The following is a 24,153-nucleotide window of genomic DNA, read 5'->3' as shown; positions in this document are numbered from 1 at the left end:
AGCTTACATTAAAGCTTACCTGTGGGTACAAGGAATATGTCCTAAACATGCACTGTTTAGGAGATATTCAGTACTTTTACAGCCGATGACATCAACGGCGCACTGCGCTCTGAAGGGTTGCCATACACAGGAGTGATGTCATCACGACTCGGCCATTCAAATGGCTGGAACCCGGAATGAAGACGGGGTGAAGATGGAAGTCTTGTCAATGGTGACAGTGTGCCACTGGAGGGTTTCGTTTTAAGGTAAGTCTCTCATTATGTACTTTACTGCTGCTTTAGGCGCTTGTTCTGAACAGAGAAAAATAAATGCATTTTAGCTACTCTTTCCTCATAGCTGAGTTCCTCCATGCCTCTTATCAGTTTGGTTGCCCTTCTCTGTACTTTCTCCAGTTCCCCAATGTCCTTTCTGTGAATTGGTGCACAAAACTGAGCTGCATGTTCCAGATGAGGTCTTTCTAATGATTTGTACAGAGGCAATATGATATCTCTCTCTCTGGAGTCTGTATCTCTTTTAATACAAGAGAGGATTTTGCTGCTTTAGAAACTGCAGCTTGGCATTGCATGCTATTATTAGGTCTTTGATCTACCAGAACTCCCAGATCCTTCTCAACCAGTGATTCCTACAGCTGTTCTCCTTCTAAAATGTATGATGCATTTATGGTTTTAGCCCCCAAGTGCATAACTTTTCATTTAGCAACATGAATGTAGTATTAAACCCAAAATCAAACATTTATTATTTTGCAACTTGCCAATTCTTAGATATGGTGGCTGCATTAGTTTTCTCTTATTTTCACCTTGTGATCATGCCAGTAAGTGTGTTGTTTTTCAACAGAACAAGCTGTCCTGCTGATGTAGCAGTTAGTGGGTTGAGACAAACCATTTAGCGTTGAGGGGGGTGCTTACGATGATCAGCTTGATTGCCCAATCAAATAGTGCATCAAGGCCTGCTGTATAAGTTAGGGACATCCTGTAATGTGCTCATTTTTGTCTGCTTTGATGCTCTTTATGTCTCTCTTTTTGACACTGTTATGGAATAGATACACATTATTGTTTTTCTTGCAACAGGTATTCAGTGGGAAGAGACCAGACTCAGAGTTTTCTCCTCTGCCTCAAAATACTTTTAGAAAACCTCCTAGCCCCCCACCTTCTGAAGGTCAGCAGGCTCTGACCTGTCTTATTAGTGAAAAGGACATTTCCCTCTTTGAAAAGCTTGGAGATGGGTCTTTTGGTGTTGTTAGAAGAGGAGAGTGGAACACCCCTAGTGGTAAAATGGTAGGTTTGAAACTTCTTGTTATCCAAGGAGCTATGATGTTTTTCCATATATAGCAACACATTTTCTTATTTTTTTTTTTTTTTGGGGGGGGGGGGGGGTAATATTTTGTTTGCTTCTTTTTTTTTTTATTTCAAAATTTGCCGGCGGAAACGTATTTAAGAAATGTGATATACTGAAATATCAGAAATGGGTTACTTTTTTTTAAAATCCTGTTACATCCTCTTTAATTATCACAGTAATGCAGTTAGGCTCCCTCACACAATGCAATGGTCTAATTCTCCAGTGGGTTAATATTCCCCCTTGTGCTCTTGATGCCAGAGCATCACTGTTGTATGGAGCAGTGTACAGCGAGGGCAAGTATGGACTGCTGTGTGTAAAGAGTACTGACCCAACTCTCCTACTGCCAGCACAGAGTTTTTCAGAAAAATTAATAGAGGCCAAACTCCGCCATTATGAATACCTATCTTTTGCGAAAATGTCACAAATATTTGATGGCCAGCACTTTAGTGAGTTAATCTAATAAAAAACATATATCCACGTTGACTAGCAAAGCAGCTGGTACAATTAGGTAGTATAAAAACCTAATAAAAATTGAAAATATTAAGTGCAGCGCTAAATAAACAATGTGAAGTAATAAAACTGATTATTATAAGTGCTCAGAAATGAATGTCCATATAAATCAAGTGTTCAATATATCCATAAACAAAGTGTTCAATGAGTGTCCATCCACCACCCTAAAAGAGTGTTCTTGATTGTAGACAACACAATTCAGATGTAAATGAACCACCACTGTCTCCCAGTGAATTACAAACTCACCAGAGCTGTTAGCTGCCACTACAACAGCACACATGCCCATGTAACCCAGTAGGAACGTATGTATCTTGTCACAGCAAACAATATGTGGACGCCATCCTCTCTGCCCAGACCCTGGTAAAATAAGGCTCACTAGGAGCAAGAAGTACTTCCAATAGTGTAGTAATTTATTGATAAAACAATATGTATACTCAGTTGCACAAAACAGAAAAAAGCCAGCTTATATGTGGCCACTGCCGACCCGGGATCGCGCAATGTCGTGACGTCACCACTGTAAGTCCTCCCAGTTTGTAATTCACTGGGAGATGGTGATGGTTCATTTACATCTGAATTGTGCTGTCTACAATCAAGAACACTCTTTTTGGGTGGTGGATGGACACTCATTGAACACTTTGTTTATGGATATATTGAACACTTGATTTATATGGACATTCATTTCTGAGCACTTATAATAATCAGTTTTATTACTTCACATTGTTTATTTAGCGCTGCACTTAATATTTTCACTTTAGTGAGTTAATAAAGTGTATGTCAGTTCTGCAACATTTTTTTTTTTTGTTTTTGGTTTTTATATTAGAGGATTTTGTGTAAGGGGTATTGATCTTAAAACCTGCATTGGAAACAATGTGGTAATGACATTTTCTGTGTCTTTCTACCAAGTTTAATGTTGCAGTTAAGTGCTTGAAGACAGATGTTCTTACACAGCCAGATGCCCTAGATGATTTTATCAGAGAAGTCAATGCAATGCACTCCCTGGACCATGTCAATCTCATTAGACTATATGGAGTCGTCCTTACACATCCTATGAAAATGGTATGATGGAGCAAAACATTATCATAATATGATATTGACTTCTAATGCTTAATTAGACTTGCAGTATGTTTTCTTGTTTTTATACTATGTACAAAACATTTATACAATAAATTGCTTGTAGCTGTATAGCTAATTATTATATTAGTACTGGAAACCTTCAATAGTTTGCTAAGTAAATCCTTCATGTTCTAACTAAGAAGATATTTAGTTGTCTTCTTCGCTATGAAATACATTATAAATATACACTATATTGCCAAAAGTATTGGGACACCCCTACAAATCATTGGATTTAGGTGTTCCAAATGTCTCCATGACCACAAGTGTAAAAAATCAAGCACCTAGGCATGTACACTGCTTCTACAAATATTTGTGAAAGAATAAGTTGCTCTCAGGAGCTCAGTGAATTAAAGCATGGTACCGTGAGAATTTGCCACCTGTGCAAGTCCATCTGTGAAATGTCCTTGCTACTAAATATCCTGCAATCAACTATTAGTTGTACTATAACAAAGTGGAAGCAACTGGGAACAACAGCAACTCAGCCACAAAGTGGTAGGCCATGTAAAATGAGGTCAATGCATGCTGAAGCACACAGTGCGCAGAAGTCGCCAACTGTCTTCAGAGTCAATAGCTAAAGACCTCCAAAGTTTGTATGGCCCTCAGATTAGCACAACAGTGCATAGAGAGCTTCATGGCCGAGCAGGTACATCCAAGCCTTACATCACCAAGAGCAATGCAAAGCGTCAGATGCAGTGGTGTAAGGCACGCCACCACTGGACACTAGTGCAGTGGAGATGTATTCTCTGGAGTGATGAATCACGCTTCTGAATCACGATGGACGCGTCTGGGTTTGGCGGTTGCCAGGAGAACGGTACTTGCCTGACTGCATTGTGCCAAGTGTAAAGTTTGGTGGAGGGAGGATTATGGTGTGGGGTTGTTTTTCAGGGGTTGGGCTGAAAAACAACTCCTAAAAAAAAACCCCTGGAACTCTTAAAGCATCAGCATACCAAAACATTTTGGACAATTCCATGCTCCCTACTTTGTGGGAACAGTTTGGGGATGACCTCTTCTTGTTCCAGTGCACAAAGCAAGGTCCCCAAAGACATGGATGAGTGAGTTTGGGGTGGAGGAAGCTCACTGGCCTGCACAGAGTCCTGACTCAACCCGGTAGAACATTTTTGGGATGAATTAGAGTGGAGACTGCAAGCCAGGCCTTCTCATCAGTGCCTGACCTCACAAATGCGCTTCAGGAAGAATAGTCAAACATTCCCATAGACACCCTCCTAAACCTTGTGAACCCTACAAACTAAGACTGGGATGCCATTAAAATTCATGTGCGTGTAAATACTTTTGGTAATATAGTATGTGTATGTGTGTGTATATATACACACACACACTTACACACTTTAGTATGTTGCAGCATTCATACATAGAATTGAAAGTGTCATGAGTTGGCATTTCATATCAACCCACCCCTTCTCAAGCAGCAGAACATCTGCACACATATACATCTTCTTGCCAGGATGCTATCTCTTGCACAACTTTCCATTTTCATTTCCACTCCCTGCTTTCTACTGCCACTACCATCCCCATATGAACCAGTTATCTAGTTGACATCAGAGGCTATTTCCTGCTTTAAGTGTTGACAGATTTGCTTTTGTGCAACTAGACCAGTTTTCTTATCAAACTAGGTACTTCTAGAGGACCTACAGTAGCTTGCCTTGTGCATTTCAGAACACAGGTTGCAGTTTGCATCCTTGGCAGCATATTGTCTAATTTAGGCATAAGTGCCAAAAAAAACGCTCCCCCACCAGAACTCCAGCCAAAACAAATTTTCATACTTTGGATAGAGTGGAAAAGGGTTAGAATCTCAGTCAGTATCCTTGTTGGTTGGATCCATTTTCATCATATAATGACGAACATTACCAAAAATGTCTAAATTTTACAAAAAAAAGCCATATTTTTCAGTGGTCAAGGCAACCCTTCAGTGGGAACACATGTTCCAGCGACAACTGTCAAAAGTGGATTTTCCCTCACTTTTCAGAGATTTGTACTCCTTTTTTTTTTTTTCTTTTTTGTCACATTTCTGAAAAATGAAGGGAAATCTTTGATGGAGACACACAGGATTATTTATTAAAACTGGAAAGTGCAAAATCTGGTGCAGCTCTGCATAGAAACCAATCAGCTTCCAGGTTTTATCATCAAAGCTAAATTGAACAGGCTAAAGGTAGAAGCTGATTGGCTATCATGCACAGCTGCACAAAATGCTGAGTGCGCCAGTTTTGGTAAATCTCCCCATAGAGCCATAAAAATCTGACCAGGAATCTAATACTTCCTTCTTCTATCCAAAATAAAAAAATATGAAAAAAAACACTTTTGCCTGAAGTTAAGATTCATCTGGTACTGGTTCTATTCATCTTTGTTATCAACTGTAAGGGTTGATAATGCTTAGTGTAAACTGTACATGAGAGGTCAAACCTAAACAAGGAATAGTTGGTAGGGAAACCAAAAAAATCCAAAGACTGAGTTTTGATATATTTTTAACTTAGTTTCCTAGCTATAGAAGAAGCCAAAAACCTACAATTCACTGCAGCACCTACAAAATGATTGTTTATCTCATACAGGTGACAGAGCTTGCCCCACTAGGATCTCTGCTGGACCGCTTGCGTAAGAACCTGGGTCATTTTCTCATCTCCACTCTATGTCACTACGCTATCCAGATTGCTAATGGTATGGCCTACCTAGAATCAAAGCGTTTCATTCACCGGGACCTTGCAGCCAGGAACATCTTGCTCTCTTCTAATGACCTGGTTAAGATTGGGGACTTTGGACTTATGAGAGCACTGCCAAAAAATGATGATCACTATGTCATGCAAGAACATCGGAAGGTGCCCTTTGCTTGGTAAGAATTTAGCTAAAAACTTTACGTTTTTGTTAGTCTAAAATAATTTTTATGCAAATGTTGTTTATATGCAAAAAAATTGTATTGAGGGGCAAAATTTCCAAATCATTTTATCCAAAAAATCAGCTGCTACATCCAACATATAAATTCCCAGTGAACTTACATACAGTACATATGTACAAAGTTGAGGAGCCAGTATAAGAAACCTGCCACCTGGGATCTTGTATTGCTGAAATTCCTGCTGCTAAATGGGGAAATGTCTACCTGAAAAAAACACTTTTGCCTGATTTGAAAGAGAGAGGTAAAAGAGAGCGTGAGTGCGATTCCTGTCGTTGGTGGAGGCTTTGGTGTGTCTGGTGTTAAAGTGATACTAAAGGCTTACATTTATTTTTCTAAAAATAATAAACATGTCTATACTTACCTGCTGTGTGCTATTATTTTGCACAGAGCAGCCTGGATCTCCTCTTCTCTAGTCCACCGCAGGCTCTCTGGCTCCTCCCTCCTGTCAAGTGCCCCCACAGCAAGCAGCTTGCTATGGGGCACCCGCTGCTCCGTGTGTCCATTCGCACACACAGCCGTGGATCGGCCCTACCCCCCTCTCTTCTCATTGGCTCACTGGCTTTAAATGACAGCAGCAGGAGCCAATGGCTCCCACTACTGTCTCAACCAATGAGGAGAGGGAGTCCAGGGATAGTCAAGACTCCATTGCAGATCGCTGGATTGAGAGGGGGCTTAGGTGAGTATTAGGGGGGCTGCTGCACAGAAAGGTTTTTTACCTTTGTGCATAGAATGCATGAAGTTAAAAAACCTTGAGCTTTTACAACCACTTTAAGTTTGATGATGAAGAAGGAATAATAGACATTTGAAAATGTTCAGCATGTGTGTACTGTATATGTAAAAAATATGGGACTGTTGCTCTAGGTTGCATCATACAAGAGGACTTTTTACACACATCGAATATTGGAGAATTTACCACTCTAAACAAAAACAGCTGAATTATTACAACTAGAGATAGCATAATAGCAGGGTTGACGTTGTTACATGTAGCAACAGAATTCTTAGTTAACTTTTATATACACTGAAAAGTGAAGCCTGATGGGTTGCTGTTAGGAACTGAACTGATATTTGGCTCATTCCTTTTTTTTTTTACGGTTTTCATGCATCAGCCCTGAACAGTTGGTTTAGGGTGAGTCTGCTGCTCACATGAAGTAGACAGTCTTGAAAATGCCATACAACATAGTGTGCATTTTCTCCTGCCATACAGGACATGAATGATAGCTGTACGTAGCTAAAGTCCCTCCCACCATGTGCCACCAGAAGCGCCTTGTAACTGGGTTCATAAGCTGGAAGGGAGGGCTGACATCCATAGGAAAAATATTAGAATGTTCTTTCTGTTTCACCTGTCTTCCCTCTTCCTGACTGCCACACTCCTTCTATGGTACCATGATGTGCAGACCTCTTGTACAAGCATCAGCAGCTTTCAAGACCTCTTCATGCCTCCCATGTAGTCCACATATTAATATTAAGGTGATAAGGTATTGATTGCAAGCTGACCCACTTTAAAATAGCAGAGAGCTGCAATGCCATAAAATGCCCCACACTCAGCAGTGTGCCAGCATATCCTAGTGCACCTTTTTGTGTTAGAATGTGCAGGTAATGATGCCAGCCTCTGTATGTTTGTTCATTATTCATTATCCATATTTTGTGGGCTATGGTGAATGGGGGTCATCCGTGGAGCAGAACCACAAATTATGCAAAACGTTAATATTTGAATTATAGGACAGCAAGGAACTGTATGTGTGCATCTTAGGGATGCCCTACTAACTGAATGATCTGGCATCTTACTGATGTCTCAAATAGTATATAATAGTAAATAATGTATTTAATAATGAATTACTACATTTATAGTTTGATGCATTTTGTTTATGCTGTCTCAACAATATCTTAATTTGATAGGTGTGCACCAGAGAGCCTGAAGACTCGTACATTCTCACATGCCAGTGATACTTGGATGTTTGGTGTGACACTGTGGGAAATGTTCACATATGGACAAGAACCTTGGATAGGGCTTAATGGGAGCCAGGTAAGACAGCATATAGATCTAAAAACAATCTTCTATACCGTTGTAAGGTTAAACATATGAAAAGAAATAGGGGTGTATAACTTAGAACACAAATAACTGCTGTAGTTTGTATTCTTTAGACATTTGGAGCTAATCTGAACATAATGGAATCTAGCAGTGTGGGGTCGAAGCCTTTAGGGTGCCCAAAACAAGGTAAAACTTAGTTTCAATTTGCCTTTGGGGGAGGAAAAAATACATAGTTTAGCTGGTTTTTTTTACTGCCCCCTAACTGCTCCCCATTAGACTAAAGGCAGTGGCTGAGAGGATATACAAGTGCTGTGGCTGCAATCTTCACATCACTGCTCTGTAAAACTTTTTTCCCCTCGGACGCATTTATCAGGCAGTACTGCCCACAGAACACATCCCATTCAAGTAAATGGGTCTGTGCCACAATCGCCCCACCCTGTGTGCATAGGTTGATGGTGTGGGTTTTTAGGAGTTAAAACTGGTGGTGAAGAGGCAACATAACACCTTCTCACTACATGAAAAGTGATTCACACAGATTGCTCTTCAGAGGGCAACGCTAGTGTAAAAGAGCCTTAAAACTGTTTCCTTTAGAGACTGGGATATCACCACTGTAGATCTGTAAATACATGGTTTTTAAATGGTGTATCATGACTTCTGCTTTCCATGCAAAGGAGAGATGGTTTGTTCTTCTATTCTATTTTGTCATCCTGCCTACAGGTGTCAGTTCTGTACATTTTTATTAAAGTTTTCTGTAATAAAAATGTAATGATATAATCCAAAACAATCATTTTAAGAGGATCTTCAATCTGTTTGCAAAAAATTAAATTCTGTAGCTGCTGACTTTTAATAAAAGGACACTTACCTGTCCAAAGATCCAGCACCATCCTCATCCAGGCTAGTTGTTTATTGGTCTTCGGGTCCTTGGCATCGGCATGCTTACTGTGACCCCTTGTGGCTTCACAGCCAGCTTCCCAATGCACATGCGTGAGCTGTGGTGCGCTATGTAAATGTCCCCCAGTCTCATAGGACCTGTGACATGTCCCAAGGAGTTGGGGAGGGTGTACGAATTTCTGGTGGAATCGCCTAGGTAATCCGACCGGAAGTGGGAGTGGGTACCTGCAAAAACTAGATACCTGCACCGCCCCCCCCCCCAACCAAAAATGCCCAAAAGTGTTAGAGGTGGGGGATGGAAGACTTAAAGTGGAACTTTCCCTTTAAGGTGATGTTCCACTTTAAATTGGCACAGTTTACCAATCCTTTAATGTGGTGGCTACATTATTTTCAATTTTCAGGCTTTTTTTCTGTTTGTTTTCACTTGGCAAACTGGCCAGAGTAATGTTGGCCATACACTGTTAGTAGAATTAGACAGTTAAGACAAACCAATTAAATATTTCAAATGGACCGCGCTAAGGTCATAAAATCAACTAAATCCAGTCTACAAATTAAAGTGATAACAATGAAAAAATTCAAATAAATTAGTGGCATTCACTCAGTAGGATCAGTAGAGGGATTGCCTGCTCACATTTATTCAATGCAAAAGTCCAACATAAGACAGATTGCCCACACAGGGGTAAAGATCACAGTCCAAAAGCAAAGATTCAACAAACAGCTGTTAAGCCTCCTGGCTAGTAAGTTGACCCTGCTGAGCCTGCTTCAGACCTGCAGACAAACATGAGACCAACAGGCTCAGCAGGGTCTACTTACTAGGCAGGAGGCTTAACAGATGTTTGTTGAACCTTTGCTTTTGGACTGTGATCTTTACCCCTGTGTGGGCAATCTGTCTTATGTTGAACCTTTGCTTTACTTTTGCCTTGAATAAATGTGAGCAGGAAGCCCTTAACCTTATATGCGGCTTGACTGACCTCTGTGCAAGCTTCACTTGAAGCTGATCCCCCACAATTGGTGTTTCATATGCGGGCAATCCCCCTACTGATCCTTGCTAAAAGTGGAGGGTTATTGGTTACCACCAGCAACCATGGTTAAGAGGGTGAAGGATTATTGGCCATCAATACCATATTGCATACTAGGATAGACCCAAAAGCGCATTTGACTTACCTAGAGATAGGTAAGTGAGTTTACATCTATGTGGGGCACCAGTGTGAACACAGTGAAGCACTTGTCACTTCAGTACGGAGGTTCACCGTTAAAGATACAATACAAAGATACAATTGCACTAAAAATTCACATGTTGGGACTGAATACCAATATTTTATTTGAATTTTGTTCATTATCATTTTAATTTGTACACTGGATTTAGTTGATTTTATGACCTTAGCGCGGTCCATTTTAAATATTTATGATTTTGTGTATAGGAGTTCACAATTAGGACTGCTGCTATATAGGTATTATATATATATTGCAATTTTTATACATTTAATTTTTTTCCTAAGCGCAACAGCACCCCTTTTTTTTCAAGACAAACCAATTAACACTGACATGAGTAGTTACAATGGTCAGGTTTTATTCATTTAGACAAAACCTTTATCCTAAAAGGAAAAAGAGACTGTTGCTGTAAATGCTTCCTGCCAGGCCTATTGTAATATGGTGGCCGGACGGGAGCTCTCTTGTTATGGGTGGACGTCATATGGCGTCCTCCCAAGAATGGGTCTCGGACACGCCCCACAGGCCACGCTGTGGTGTGATCTGTCATCCGCTATGTCCACTGGAAAGGGACACACCCCCTCCACACAGCACACAGGAACAGAGCTATGACTGTCAATCTGCTGGAGGTCCCTCCCCATCACCATTTTTCTCTGTGTCAGGAAAACTCATCAGAAGTGACTCATGCTGATAGCAGAGGAATGAGATAACAGACAGAAATGACACTTAGTGCTCTGGATTAAGACAAGCACACACTAGGGATATGCTTTGTTCATATTTCACATCTGAGGCTTACAACCAATATTGCTAAGCTGTAATATATGACATTTTTATTTTGAGTTTCATACCAGTTTTGAACCTGTTTCCGCCCGGTCAATAGCAGAATGACAACCGAGCGGGACATTTTTCCGGGTGGACATTGTATGACGTCCTTCTTGGATCTCGCCTTGCGCGTGCCTGCGGGGCTGCGCTGTGGCGAGATCTATCGATGGCTGTGCACCTTGGACAGAGCCGATGACAGATCTGTGTACCAGCCCCTTGCCAGTACCATGTAACCTGCTATGACCAATCACAGTAGGTCACATGACAATTGTAAACAATGGATGACTTCCTTTCATGCCATCCATTGTATACAATTGTGTCACTAGCTGTGATAGGTCACAGTGATCACATGTAAAGACCGGGCTAATCACAGCTCATCTGTCTCATGTGATTAGCTGTGGCCAATCACATCTAATCAAAACAAAAAACCTGAATGAATTGATTTCATTTTTCATTCAGTTAAAAGCTTGCTTATAGCAAAGAGATTCTTTGCTATACGCAATTATAATATGTAAAAAAAAATACCAATCACTTCCCCAAAGTTGTACAATCTTACTATGGTAACGTTATACTACTCTGGTCACAGTGTATTATGGAAAAAAATAGAATAAAAAAATCATTTAAAATTTTTTTACATTTTTTTTCGTACTGTCGCCAGTCAGTGTCCGTGATCACCGCCACACCAGTTATATGATAACGCTGTACTGCACTGGTGACAGTATGTAAAAAAAAAAAGGAAAAATTACTAAATACCTCAGACTGTCTACTTTGCAAAAAGGGATCATTTGGGGGTTATCTGTATTGTCCTGACATCAATTAGATTTGATGTCAGTACTAACCTGGTAGGGTTGTTTTCACCAAATAAATGTAGCAGAATACACCTTGGCCGAAATTTATGAAGAACAATTATTTACTTGCAAAACTTTATAACCGAAAAAAAGAAAAACTTTGTTTCAAAACTTTTTTCATTAACCACTTGCCTACCGGGCACTTATACCCCCTTATTTACCAGGCCAATTTTCAGCTTTCAGCGCTGTCGCACTTTGATTGACAATTGCACAGTCATGCAAGATTGTACCCATATGAAATTTTTATCATTTTTTTTCTCACAAATAGAGCTTTCTTTTGGTGGTATTTAATTGCTGCTGGGCACTTTACTTTTTGTGCTATAAGCAAAAAAATTGCAAAAAATTTTGAAAAAAAAAAAAGTTTTTTTGTTTCTATTATAAAATTTTTCAAACAGGTAATTTTTCTCCTTCACTGATGTGCGTTGATGAGGCAGCACTGATGGGCACTGATAGGCGGCAATGATAGGCAGCACTGAAGGGCACTGATAGGCGGCACGGATAGGCGGCACTAATGAGGTGTCACGGATAGGTGGCACTGATATGCGGCACTGATTGGTGGCACTGATAGGCAACACTGATAATGGGTACTGATAGACAGCACTGCTGGGCACTGACTGACGGCACTGCTGGGCACTGAATGGCACAACCGCTGGGCACTGACTGGTGGCACTGACTGGCAGCACTGCTGGGCTGCACTGATGGGCACTGGTGGGTGGCACTGGTGGGCACAGGTGGGTGGCACTACTGGGCACAGGTAGGTGGCACTTCTGGGCACAGGTGGTGACACTGCTGGGTGGCACAGGTGGGCGCATTGCTGGGCACAGGTGGGTGGCACTACTGGGCACAGGTAGGTGGCACTGCTGGGCACAGGTGGGTGCATTGCTGGGCACAGGTGGGCGGAACTTGTATGTGGCACTGCTGGGCACCGATCATCAGGGCACTGGTGATCAGTGACCCTGATGATTGGTGCTGATCCCCGCTCTGACAACTGCCGGTTTTCGGCAGTACTTTCCTCACGATCTGACAGCGTGAGGAAAGTGCAGCCGAGAACCGGCATTTGCATTTCCCGGTGATCAGCGTGTCATTGGACACGGCTGATCACGTGGTAAAAGGCCGCTGTGATTGGCCTTTTACCACGTCACGTGATCAGCTGTGTCCGTAGGACACAGCAATCACGGAGATCGCCAGGTGCGCGCCGAGCGTGTTCTGGGAGGATGTCATATGACGTCCACCCAGAACTGGCCGGCCGCAGTGCAGCCGTCATTCGGCTATCTGCGGTCGGCAATTAGTTAATGTAGCTAAGAATAAAAACCCCAAGTGATTAAATACCACCAAAAGAAAGCTCTAGTTGTGTGAGCAAAATTATAAAAAACTAGTTTGGGCACAGCATTGCATGACTGCGCAGTTGTCATTCAAAGTGTGAGAACGCTGAAAGCTGAAAATTGGCTTGGGCAGGAAGGGGGTAAAGTGTATTGACAAATTAACCTTGTTCATTACAGTGAAGATAAAAGGTGTTTGAAGGAAAATAGTTTATATTCTTCCTAACAGCCTCTTTTGGGAATAGGAAATGTTGGTCAATTTTTGTATGTTGCGTGTAGGTGATGTGAAGGTCAGTTTGAGCCTTGAATGTCTGGAATCCTGTATTCATTATATATAAACTCCATTATAATATACAATGCATCATTTCTCATTTCATTCTGAAAATGCTTGTTGCCTGGCAGTTTGTGCCTTCCACCTTGAGTCACTGGCATAGTATGAGCATGCAGCCATTGAAGTCAGACTGAAATCAGCGCTCACGATCTACTTACTTGTTCTAGATGAGCACATCAAAGTATTTAAAGCCACTGGATCAGCATGACAGCCAAGCATGAAGGATTTTTAGAAGAGGAATTGAGCAGTGGCAGCCCACTGATTCCCTGCATTATAGGTCCTCTGTTTGATCTGTATTTATAGTGAATTTGTGAAACATAAATAGAGTAGTTTTTATAGAAATATGCTTCATTCTTATGAGGCATAAATAAAAACCTGACATACATTGTTACACATTCTGTTGTCTTGCTATGTTTTTGTATTTGTGTCCATGATTGTTTTTAAAACCATGAGTGGAGTTAGTGAAAAGAAGAGAAAACTTTTTCTCAAGTTACGTCTCTGAAATGTTTCTCAAGTTGTGTTAATTTTTTTGTTTCAGCATTTTCCACAGTATGGACTGTTAACATTTTTTAATTGTAAAAACGGTTGCTTATTCTTTTCACGTGCTTAAAGTAAAACTTTAGTCAGAAAATTAAGTCCTGCTAGATAACTTCAGGCTGACCCCTTTTACAGATATAGCTATGTAAAACATTACAAATAAGTGCCTATATGGCTTAGAATCCAGTAATACACTGTTTCACTGTGCTTTGCACGTGCTCAGTTACTCTCTATTTTAAGGCACTGCCAAATTTGTAGAGGACTATCTTCTGACAGCCTTACAGCAGAACTAAACCTCCCTATCCTTTACAGCCAAGGAAGCTGTTTCTGTTTGATCTGCAACTATCATAGTACTGCACATGCGATCAGTTATGACACCAGCCATTTGATTTGACAGTTCGGTAGAGAGCAGAAGTAAATCTGAATGTTAGCAATCCTAGCATTCCAGTAATGTAACTGTTTCTTGAAACCATTAAATCGATGGGTTTAGTTCCGCTTTATGATTTATTGCTGCTCAGGGCCTTTGGGCTTCAGCAAAATAGCAGCCACCAGCAAGAAGAAACAAGAGCAATGCTGCAGGCAATTTACAGTATACACTGATTTAGGGAGCATAATTATTAATGTGGAATTTATGTTCCTTTCTAAAGGACATTATTTTTTTATCAAGTTGTTATGTGTAAAGTTCCGCTTTAAAGGAAGCATATGTGATTCTCAAACCCACCAATATGACAGTGGTATTTAATGGTTATCAGTTAAGCAGTCAGCAAGTACCTTTCAATCTATTATCTGTCACTCCTGGGCCATCTGGAGCTGTTCCTCAGATTTTCTACTTTCTGATAGTGCACCTTAGACCCATCCCCCACCCACAATACAGTCACCTGAGCAACCTATCTGTAGGTCTGGTCACTGTCGGTCTAGGGGGCAATTAATGGTTTTACAAATTGTGACTTGCACAAAGTGCCTGTTTAAATATCTGCTTTGGCTCAGCTTCTGGCTTGTTGTTTTACGACAGACAGCCCAGCTGATCATCACCCTCTCACAGAGCCCAAACATATGGTAGATTGACTGCATTTCTTACCCATTTAGCTTTGACCTTCTGTAGTTTATTAACTATAGCTTATGTCCAAAATAAAATATTGTTTAGTAGATCCTAAAATTCACTGTCTAATATACAGTCCTGCAAATCTTCCTAGGTGCTTTTTTTTTAATTTGAATTTAAACTTTTCTTTAAAGGGAGTTTAAATAAAAAGGGAAAGCATGTTGAGGGGAATCTACTAAGACTGCAGCCATCAGAATCTGGAGCAGCTGTGCAGGACAACCAGTCAGCTTCTATCCTTCTTTTTCAATGCTTAATTGCACTAGCTAAAGATAAAAGCTGGCTTGTTACTATGCACAGCTGCACCAGATTCTGTCTGCTTCAGTTTTAATAAATTCCCCCCACTGTATTTACTCTATTTGTCCACACATACAATCTCAAGGAAGGAAATAGTGTTGCCTGGGGCCGCCAACCAGATATCAGCGTTTTTGTGCAAGTTAGGAAATGAAAGAATGCTTTGTACTGGTTGTTGAGGATGAAATTGATGACATAGACTCTTTTTTTTTTTTGTTTTTACCATATCTTTTTGTACAAGATACGCCAAGTTCGTGTTAGCTGCTGCTTGCAGGCTCACCATTCTTTACTAACAATCGATCTTACTTTTTTCTGTAAACTTTGCAGATTCTACACAAGATTGATAAAGAGGGTGAACGTCTGTCGCGGCCAGAAGACAGCCCACAAGACATTTATAATGTTATGCTACAGTGCTGGGCTCACAAGCCTGAGGACAGACCAACATTTGTTGCATTGAGAGACTTTCTAGTGGAGGTAAGACCAAGACACAGAGAAAAAGCACATCTAGCTAAATGGTGGACCCATTACTTCTAAATTAAGGCAGTGTCACTTAAAGTGGTTGTAAAGTAAGTCGTCTTTTTTTTTCAAATTAGAACAGTAGACATGTTATATGTACCAGTTCTGTGCAATATATAATGTGTCAAATCAGCATCTAAGAGTCATGTACAAACAATGCCACAATCAATAAAAAGTAAATGAAACAAACCAAAATTTTAAATCAAATATAAAAATTTCCCAAACAGCTAGACCGGATCTACCTCCCTGGGCAGACAAAGTGTATGTAAAATGAAATCCAGCGCTTAACTAGGTGCACAGTTTGACATCCTATGAGGAAGTTGAAGTGACAAAATGTGTCCTGAAGTGATGTCAGACATCAACCTGAAGTTTAGTGGTGGCCATATTGGATAAGGTCTTGTATGCTGAAATTTTATATTATATTGTAAGCATTCATTTTAGCGGGTAAAGTGCGGGTAAAGAGCTCTGTTTTAAATAATACTGCACTATGGTCAACTCTCGTTGGTGCACATATGGAGAGGCAGTGGTGCTTGGAAGTGCAGAAGTTGAATTAGCGGTCTTTGGGTTTTTTATATGCTCTATGTGATGGGGAGTCCTAGAGTGCATGACCTAAAGGGCGGTGTGAGACGCACTAGGTAGATGGGACACATGTTTTGGGTGATGGAATTGATGGAAAGAGTGTGAGTTTATAAACTTGAGCATTTTTAAACTGTACTATGATATTACACTGTGAGTGTTTTCTCTTTGGGGAGACGAATTAGAAGTACAAAAAAGGAAGAATAATGCAAGGATACTTAGTGTAGATGCAAGATATTCTTGTATAGATGCAAGATATTCTTGATTAGAGGGTAGGAGTAAGGGTGATGGACATTAGAGTTTATCACTGTATTGTTGCTGTATTGTCTCCCGTTATATTGTAAAGCGCTGAGCAAACTGTTGGTGCTATATAAATCCTGTATAATAATAATAATAATCACGTGGTGGATAAGTTTGCCATTTTTTTTCTTTTATGTGAGTGCAATACACATTTGATCCAATATTTTAGGAAATAATGCACTATATGTGATTTAAGTGTGTGTGTGTGTGTGTGTGTGTGTTTACATGGACACGGAAAAGCCATTTGAGGAGAAGAGGAAGGAGAGATTCACGTATAGATTGAGGGGCTTGATCAACTTTATTTGGTGAGAGCATAAGAAGAACTGACTAAATCTCAGCATGGAATATTTTATTTGACTGTGGGAGGGAACTACAAACTGTGCATCTAATGTAGGTGCTGGATTTCATTTTACATAAACAATTCTGTGCAGTACTCACAGGATTTGACTGACAGCAGCAGTGTGTCCTGTGAGGCAGGGAGAGGGGAGAGAGCTGCTGCAGACAGGATAGTGTTGGATCGATGGATGAGTCAAGTAAGTGTTAGGTGGGTGTCCAACAATTGGTGGTACATTTTTTACCTTAATGTAGGGAATGCATTAGGGTAAAAAAAAGTTTAGACTTTAGAACCACTTTAACCTCACAGAAGACTGTAGCACCAAATTTGAATAAAAGGTAAACTTAGGCTCCTTTCTCATGGGTGGCATCTGTTACGATCAATAGGGAGGGCATCTGTGAAAAGATCACCTGCTGAATTTGAGCATAATAGACTCAATGTCACTTTTGTTACATCCATGTCTGTTCAGTTTTTTCCTCCATCTTGTGACAATGCTTAACAGACCCAAGTTAGGTCTATGGGCAGGTGGACTAATATTAAACCTCTGTTCAGATCAGCCTTAAAAACTGTTGAAATATTCCTAAAAGCTTATTCTAAACCCACAAACAAATTGATTATTTTTTAATCTTGCATCACAAGACACAGAGGAGTTCATATTCATGACTACTTAGGTTATGCTGCCACTGTCAGGTGAATGTGCCCTGGCCAAGAAAAGGAAGCAATCCCTGTCATGGCATAACTGCTCTCAGTTCTCCTACCCAGTCCCTGGACTCAAAAGTAGGGATGGCCTGTAATGTCTGCCAGTTTTGCTGAATCTAGTGGAAAGCAATCTACAGTGTGTAGTGTACTCAGTGACCTCACTGACTGGTGCTCTACAGGTCCAGGGCAGTGATCCCCCTGGAGGGAAGTCCAGTTTCTGAAGGCCCCGTGGGACGCGCCTGCCATGATGGATAAAGATTAAGCCTTCTGGCCCTGCAGCTGTACTGAGTACCTCTGTGTATCAGTGGAGCATGTCCGCTTCCCTTGGCAGTGTTTCCCTGTGTATTGGGACATGTGGGCAATTTTTTTTTTTATTATGGGATTACAGTAGTGGTGGCAGAGCTCTTACATAAGACCCTGACAGACCCAATGGATGAGGACCCGGTTTTTAAAGACACTATGGATAAGAGGTTGGGGGCCCTTTTTAATGCTTCCTTCTCTCAGATAAGAGTGCCTCTGCAGCCAGTGTTGACTGTGGTGGGAGTTTGCCCAGCCCTTACAGTCTGGACAAAACATGTGCTCTCTTGCAGAAACTTAGTTCCAGAAGGTTCAACTTGACAACTTTTGGAAGGTTTTCCAAGAGCCTTGAGTTTCTCAGTGGATGCCTTTGAAATCTCAGTAAGATAGCTTTTACGGGTGAGCGCTGTGCTTGTTTGCGCGAGAACGTTCCTGTGGCTCAGATGTTGGTCTCAGAACTTCTCTGCAAGAAGTAGATTGAGAGACTGCCCTTTGAGTTCGAACAAAAGGAAGCAAAGGTGACAGGTCAGAAACCAGTGACATCTTTGGAATCCAAGAAGAGTTATTTTTCGTAAGCAACCATATTTGTGCTCTGAGCAGAAGCTTATGTCCCAGTTTTGTAAGAACTAGACCTCCAAGTCCTTCAAATTCCAGAAGCAAATGCTCCTCACAGTGAAAGGGCTCCCCACTTGTGCAGATCGGGGGGCTATCTGTTGGCCTTGCCACGATCAGATCTGCATTGTGGTGTCCAGGGAGTACAAACTGAAGTTTTGCTGCTTTTCCCCAGTTTTCTTTGTGGCCCTAAAAAGACTGCTGTCCCTCAATGCACCTTTGCAGGTCTCACTACTTCCATTCTTACCTCTTCATGGTTCTCAATCCTAATGGAGACATTTGACCTATTCCTGATCTCAAGGGTCTCAACATGTTCCTGAAAATATAAAAATTCAGAATAGAATCCACCGAGTCAGTGATTGCTTTGCTTCTTTAACAGTACTTCCTCGTGTCAGTAGATACCAAGGATGCCTACCTACACGCCCCAATTTTCTATTCTCACCAAATGTTTCTGCCATCCACAGCTGAATCCAGAAGAATTGGCCTTTCATCCAGAGGTATTTACAGAGATTTGTCTATGGTAGGGGACACAGTATGTGGATATTTTGTTGTCCAGATTCAACAACAAGCTGGACAGGTTTGTGTCCAGAACCAGGGATCTTCTAGCGTTTGTGGTGGAAGCCCTAGTGACTACGTTTTGGTTTTCCCTAAACTTTGCCTTCCCTTCACTGCAGCTTGTCACAGGATAAAGGTGGAGGGTATCCTGGTGACTTTTGTCGCACCTGCTTGGCCCAAAAGAACTTGGAATGCAGACATCACGAATATCTTCGCAGATGAGCTGTGGACTCTTCCAGATTGACCAGAGTTGATGTTGCATGGTCCAATCTTACATTCTTCTTCACGGTCACTGGCTTTGACAGCATGGTTGTCCCACCCTTTTGTATGCTCCCTATAGCTTGCTCCAGAGGTGCTACTGAAGGTTAGCTGAGTTGGAAGGTGGTATACCTGAGCAGGGAATCTTGCTTGTTTATGACCTGTGTCTGTTCACCTAAAGGTGGCAGCATAACTCACATAGTTATGAATGTGAACTGCTCTGTGTCCTGTGATGTACTCCAAGACAAGGATTTTACAGTAAACCAAAAATCCTGATTTTGCAGCTTACCAGTCCTTATACTATATGTAATGGATGTATTTTTGTATTCATTATCTTCAACTGCTGATATTGCCAATGGAACTGCTTCTGTCTTAGGGTATCAATGCTCTCTTACTTCACTGTATCTGTGGAGGAGCTGCATTGTCACCCTGGGCTTCTGTCCTAATTTGGACTACAAACTCTACCCTCCCTCCCCATCTCAAATACAAAGAGATAGTTTGGAAAGCTGTAAACGTTTATTTCTACATTTGCATGTGATATCAGTTCAATGCACAGGAAGTTTTAAGGACACTGGATTTCTAACAGGATCAACAGATATACTGTATTTCTGTAATTGCAGATGTAAAACAAAAACTGTAACAAGATCATCTAGGGATCTGTAAAGAACAGAGGAATTTGCTTGCCACTCACAATGTCCACCCCATTAAACTCCTCTGTGTTAATGAGAAATGGTTCCCTGAAGTCTCCTTTGGGAGACTCATTATCCATGGACTCTTGCAACTCCCCTGGTTCTCCTATTGACCTCCATGTCACTGCAGCCAATCCAGTCAATCCATTAGCTGTAATGAGAGCACAGTGATATTTCAGAAAATTAAATGTTATATGATTGTTATAGAGGGTGGTGGATTTGAATACCTAATAATGTGCAAGGGAAAAAAACAAAACCCATCAATTCTGAAGTGTTGAAGTGAACAAGCTCACATATAAATTCCATTGGGACATGTCACAATGTTTACATTTGTCTATACAGATCAGTGAGCACCGTTGTTATAAAATGTAATATGAATGTTGTAAGATTAATATTACTATTTAACAAAATAACAATTTTGCCAGGGTTTCCTTAAAGGAGTAATAAATGAAAAATATCACATTGCATGTGTTGATCCAGACACAATGGGACTCCATACTCTATGAAAGGTCCCTAGCAAAGTCTCATTAATGTTACACAGTATTAAATACATATGTCTGCTTTGGATTCCTAGTGGAATATCTATTAGGTTGCAGATTTCGAGGCCGTTCTTTATTTCTGTCAAAAGTTTAAAAGGTTTCAATGGTTTATATTTTGTAAAGCAATAGTTACATTTGCTGACAGTACTTTATTTTGTCCTTTGTACTCTAGGCCCAGCCAACAGATATGCGAGCGCTGCAAGATTTTCAGGAGCCGGACAAGCTGCACATCCAGATTAATGATGTAATAACTGTCATCGAGGGCAGGTACCAGTTCCCTCCCACCTGGGAACTTAACATCTTCATTGCTTCATACACAAGTATTCATCCTGCAATACTGAACCGCTGCACTGGTGGCACTATACATTGAAAAGGATTGTTAAACAATAACAAGCACTCTCAAAACTTACAATATCACATAATATGTTCAATAAGTAATGTATTTGAAGAGCTATAGAGCTATTATTTCCCCATTCAACCCACTGGCTCCTTCATCATGCTTCCCTACCACTCCATTAGTTTGTCAGAACCTGTGGAATATATCTAGTGTTTCTGGATATGGATGATCACCTGCTATTTTTCCCAGGATGCAGTGTTTAAGCATAAGCTGCCAGTCACTATTTAGACTGGTCAGTCATTGGTAAAGGTCATTAACAACTTGTAAGCTCTGAAACTGACCAATATGACACAAAAAAGGAATGAGACCAAGGTTGCCAACAGATGGATAGGCACAATGCAGGTATCAGTGGGTTAAGTTGTTGGATTTTTAGGAGAACCTGTCACTTTGCACTGAATAGACAAATTGATATATTAGTTTTAAATGAACCCATAGAGATTAATATAGGTTCTATCTGGAATGGAGTACCCATTGCCTCATTCAAGTGTATTGTATATGAAAAAGCCTGGTAGTTTTTCAGGTGTCTTGAAGCCCAATGACTGCATTCCTTCATAATGACTGGCCAACTTCACTGTACATGCAGCTGCTGTGTAGCTTGTTTGTTTTTTTTACTTTTATCATGCCACATTGTAGTAGTATTGCTGGGACCTGCTGTATTTTATTACAAACTATTCACTTTGTACAGTAGGCATTTATGATGTTTGACTGGTTTGCACAGTCAGTAAGAGGGGTATCTTTTATTGGTGGGGTTTTCATGTCACAAGGCTTCTGACAACCAATCTGACTTTTACAGGTTCAGTGCTTTTGAATATATGGAAATGTCTCTTAGAAATAGATGGATGCTTTTGTACGGGAAATGATTCTTTTTAAACCTTCCATAGTTTAATATTTAAATAATGTTGTTTAGATGGCAAAAAATTCCTAACATCTACATGAGGAATAAATACCCATCAAGCGCTATCCATCTCACATTAGGCAGTGACTACCTATGCCTCTGCAAAAATTGATTTTCAGAATGTCTGTGTTTGTATACGATCATTAAGGCAGTGCTCTGCAGGAGGTGAGATGATAAATTATTATGTTCAGACTAGCTTTGTTTGTATTTCAGGCAGACACTACAGGTACTCTTTACAGAACATGCTTCATGGTATGTAAAGCTATTGTAGAAGATGGAAATATAGGTGGAATATTTCTGATATAGTAGTAACTGGTAGTTTTTCTTAGACCTTTACCCACCTGATATTAGAGCAAGCCAAATTTCTTAATTCCCTAAAGCTTATTGGTGTTTTGTTGAAAGCAGCTTATGTGATTTGTTGATAGTCTAGGATTGTTCTTTAGTGATCGTTCTTTCTAGTGACTTGTTATATGCATCGGTTTGCTGTAAAAGGTGTTAATGTGTAACACTTTCCTAATGTACTGGAAAATCAGGGGTTACTCATAGTGTGCCATTGACTCACCCTATGGTTAGGTTATCAGGTCTGGGTGGAGAGCTACATGTGAGTCATGGAGGAGCGCCCATCACAACCACACCTCGTAATTGTGCCCGGGCGTCAGGGACAGGCTGAGTAGACTGATAACTGCAGCCCAGCTTGAGTATGTGTGCACAGATTAACTGACACACACACACACACTGCCATACCTGTAACCTAACTGACAACTGTGAGAAGCTGTTGTTTCATAGCAGCACCATTATATTACATGTGGTCATCCAAGATATATTTTAGTTCTAAGCCACAACCCAAACAGGTATATACAAAGAGTGCTTCAATTTCATGATAAGCAAAGTGGTTTTCCTACATTTATACCTGCTGGAACTCCCATTTTTATCTTTAAAGTCCTTCTGCAAGCATTATAGTTCTCTGCATCAGGAAGTTAAGATCCTGTTTTATGAACATTTATTACAAAAGTGAATTTTTGAACACAATTCTTTATGGAGCAGGTGGAAGCATTGAGTAAATATAGCTGTATAAATCAATTTGCTCCTCTTCTGGTTTGGGCAGATTGGGGATAATTTCAGGTAACTATTTTAAAAGATCCCTGTAGGAAAATAAAGGGGTTGCCTTTGCTGACCTCCTTCTAAAGCTGGCCACACACATTACATTCTGAATGTACTGTACAATATCCTTTTAAACTTACCAGCTGTGTAGTATGTGGACCTCCCTGATCTGATAAAAATGCAATGGATTGTTTAGGCATCCCATTGCTTTATGTAATGACTGTTAAATCTGATCAATTATTTTGCATAGATTGTACAATTGGATTGTAATGTGAGTGGCCAGCTTTAAAATAACTGATGCCTGTCTGTCTATGTCCTCAGTATTTTTTGAGTCACTGACCTAGAACAAGAACACAGAGTAGAAAGAGAGAAATAAGAACTGATCTGTAAACTTGTTGTGGGTCAGTGCCTCAAAGTAATGAATCCATTGGATCAACATGACAGCCAGAGAGCTAGCATTTTTAATGGCAGCTTCCTAGTTCTCTAACTACAAGTTTCCCTTAAGTCTCTCAACATACCTTCTAACCTTTTGAAATGAGATTGAGGGACACCTTTTAATACAACGTACTGTATGTAACCAAAGGACATGCTGCTGCTACGCATGCCATTGGGCAGCACAGTGGCTAAATGGCTAGCACTTCTGCCTGGCAGCACTAGGGTCGTTGGTTCGAATCCCAACCACAGCACCACCTGTCTGGAGTTTGCATGTTCTCCCTGTGTCTGTGTGGGTTTCCTCCGGGTACTCTGGTTTCCTCCCACCCTCCAAAGACATGCTGTTAGGTTAATTGGATCCTGTCTAAATTGGCCCTAGTATGTGTATGTATGAATGTAAGTTAGGGACCTTAGATTGTACTCCCCTTGAGGATTAGGGACTGATGTGAATGTACAATATATATACGTAAAGCCCTGCGTAAATTGACGGTGCTATATAAGTACCTGAAATAGATAAAGTGAAGAACAAATACACAACAAATGGTTGTTTAAACTCACAACTGCTTTTGCACCATTCTTTCAAGTATGCTGGCTTTTCAAAATAAATAATGCAATTATTTAAAGGTGGTACAGTATGTAAGATTCAGTGTAGCTTATCGGATCCTATACTGTATTGTAGTTAAATAGTATTTTACATCAGACCAACACTGGGACAAA

The 24,153-nt window shown here is 40.6% G+C and overlaps 1 protein-coding gene across 6 annotated transcripts in view; it reads left to right on the top strand.

Annotated features, from left to right (window-relative positions):
• The window catches only part of TNK2 (tyrosine kinase non receptor 2), a 288,277-nt gene that overhangs the window by 207,508 nt on the left and 56,616 nt on the right, over positions 1 to 24,153 (top strand). For all 6 annotated transcript variants that reach the window (XM_089680116.1, XM_089680117.1, XM_089680115.1 and 3 more), the window contains 6 exons: positions 1,068 to 1,274; positions 2,749 to 2,901; positions 5,523 to 5,800; positions 7,757 to 7,883; positions 15,564 to 15,710; positions 20,784 to 20,878. In XM_089680116.1, the coding sequence (XP_089536242.1) occupies positions 1,068 to 1,274; positions 2,749 to 2,901; positions 5,523 to 5,800; positions 7,757 to 7,883; positions 15,564 to 15,710; positions 20,784 to 20,878 (1,007 nt within the window). The remainder of the gene's footprint in view (positions 1 to 1,067; positions 1,275 to 2,748; positions 2,902 to 5,522; positions 5,801 to 7,756; positions 7,884 to 15,563; positions 15,711 to 20,783; positions 20,879 to 24,153) is intronic.

Source organism: Staurois parvus, unplaced genomic scaffold, assembly GCF_062004578.1.
Source record: "Staurois parvus isolate SC_StPar_1 unplaced genomic scaffold, SC_StPar_1.0 ptg000235l, whole genome shotgun sequence".
NCBI lineage: Eukaryota > Metazoa > Chordata > Amphibia > Anura > Ranidae > Staurois > Staurois parvus.
The sequence above is the reverse complement of the archived record's forward strand: the minus strand, read 5'-3'. Positions and strand labels throughout refer to the sequence as shown.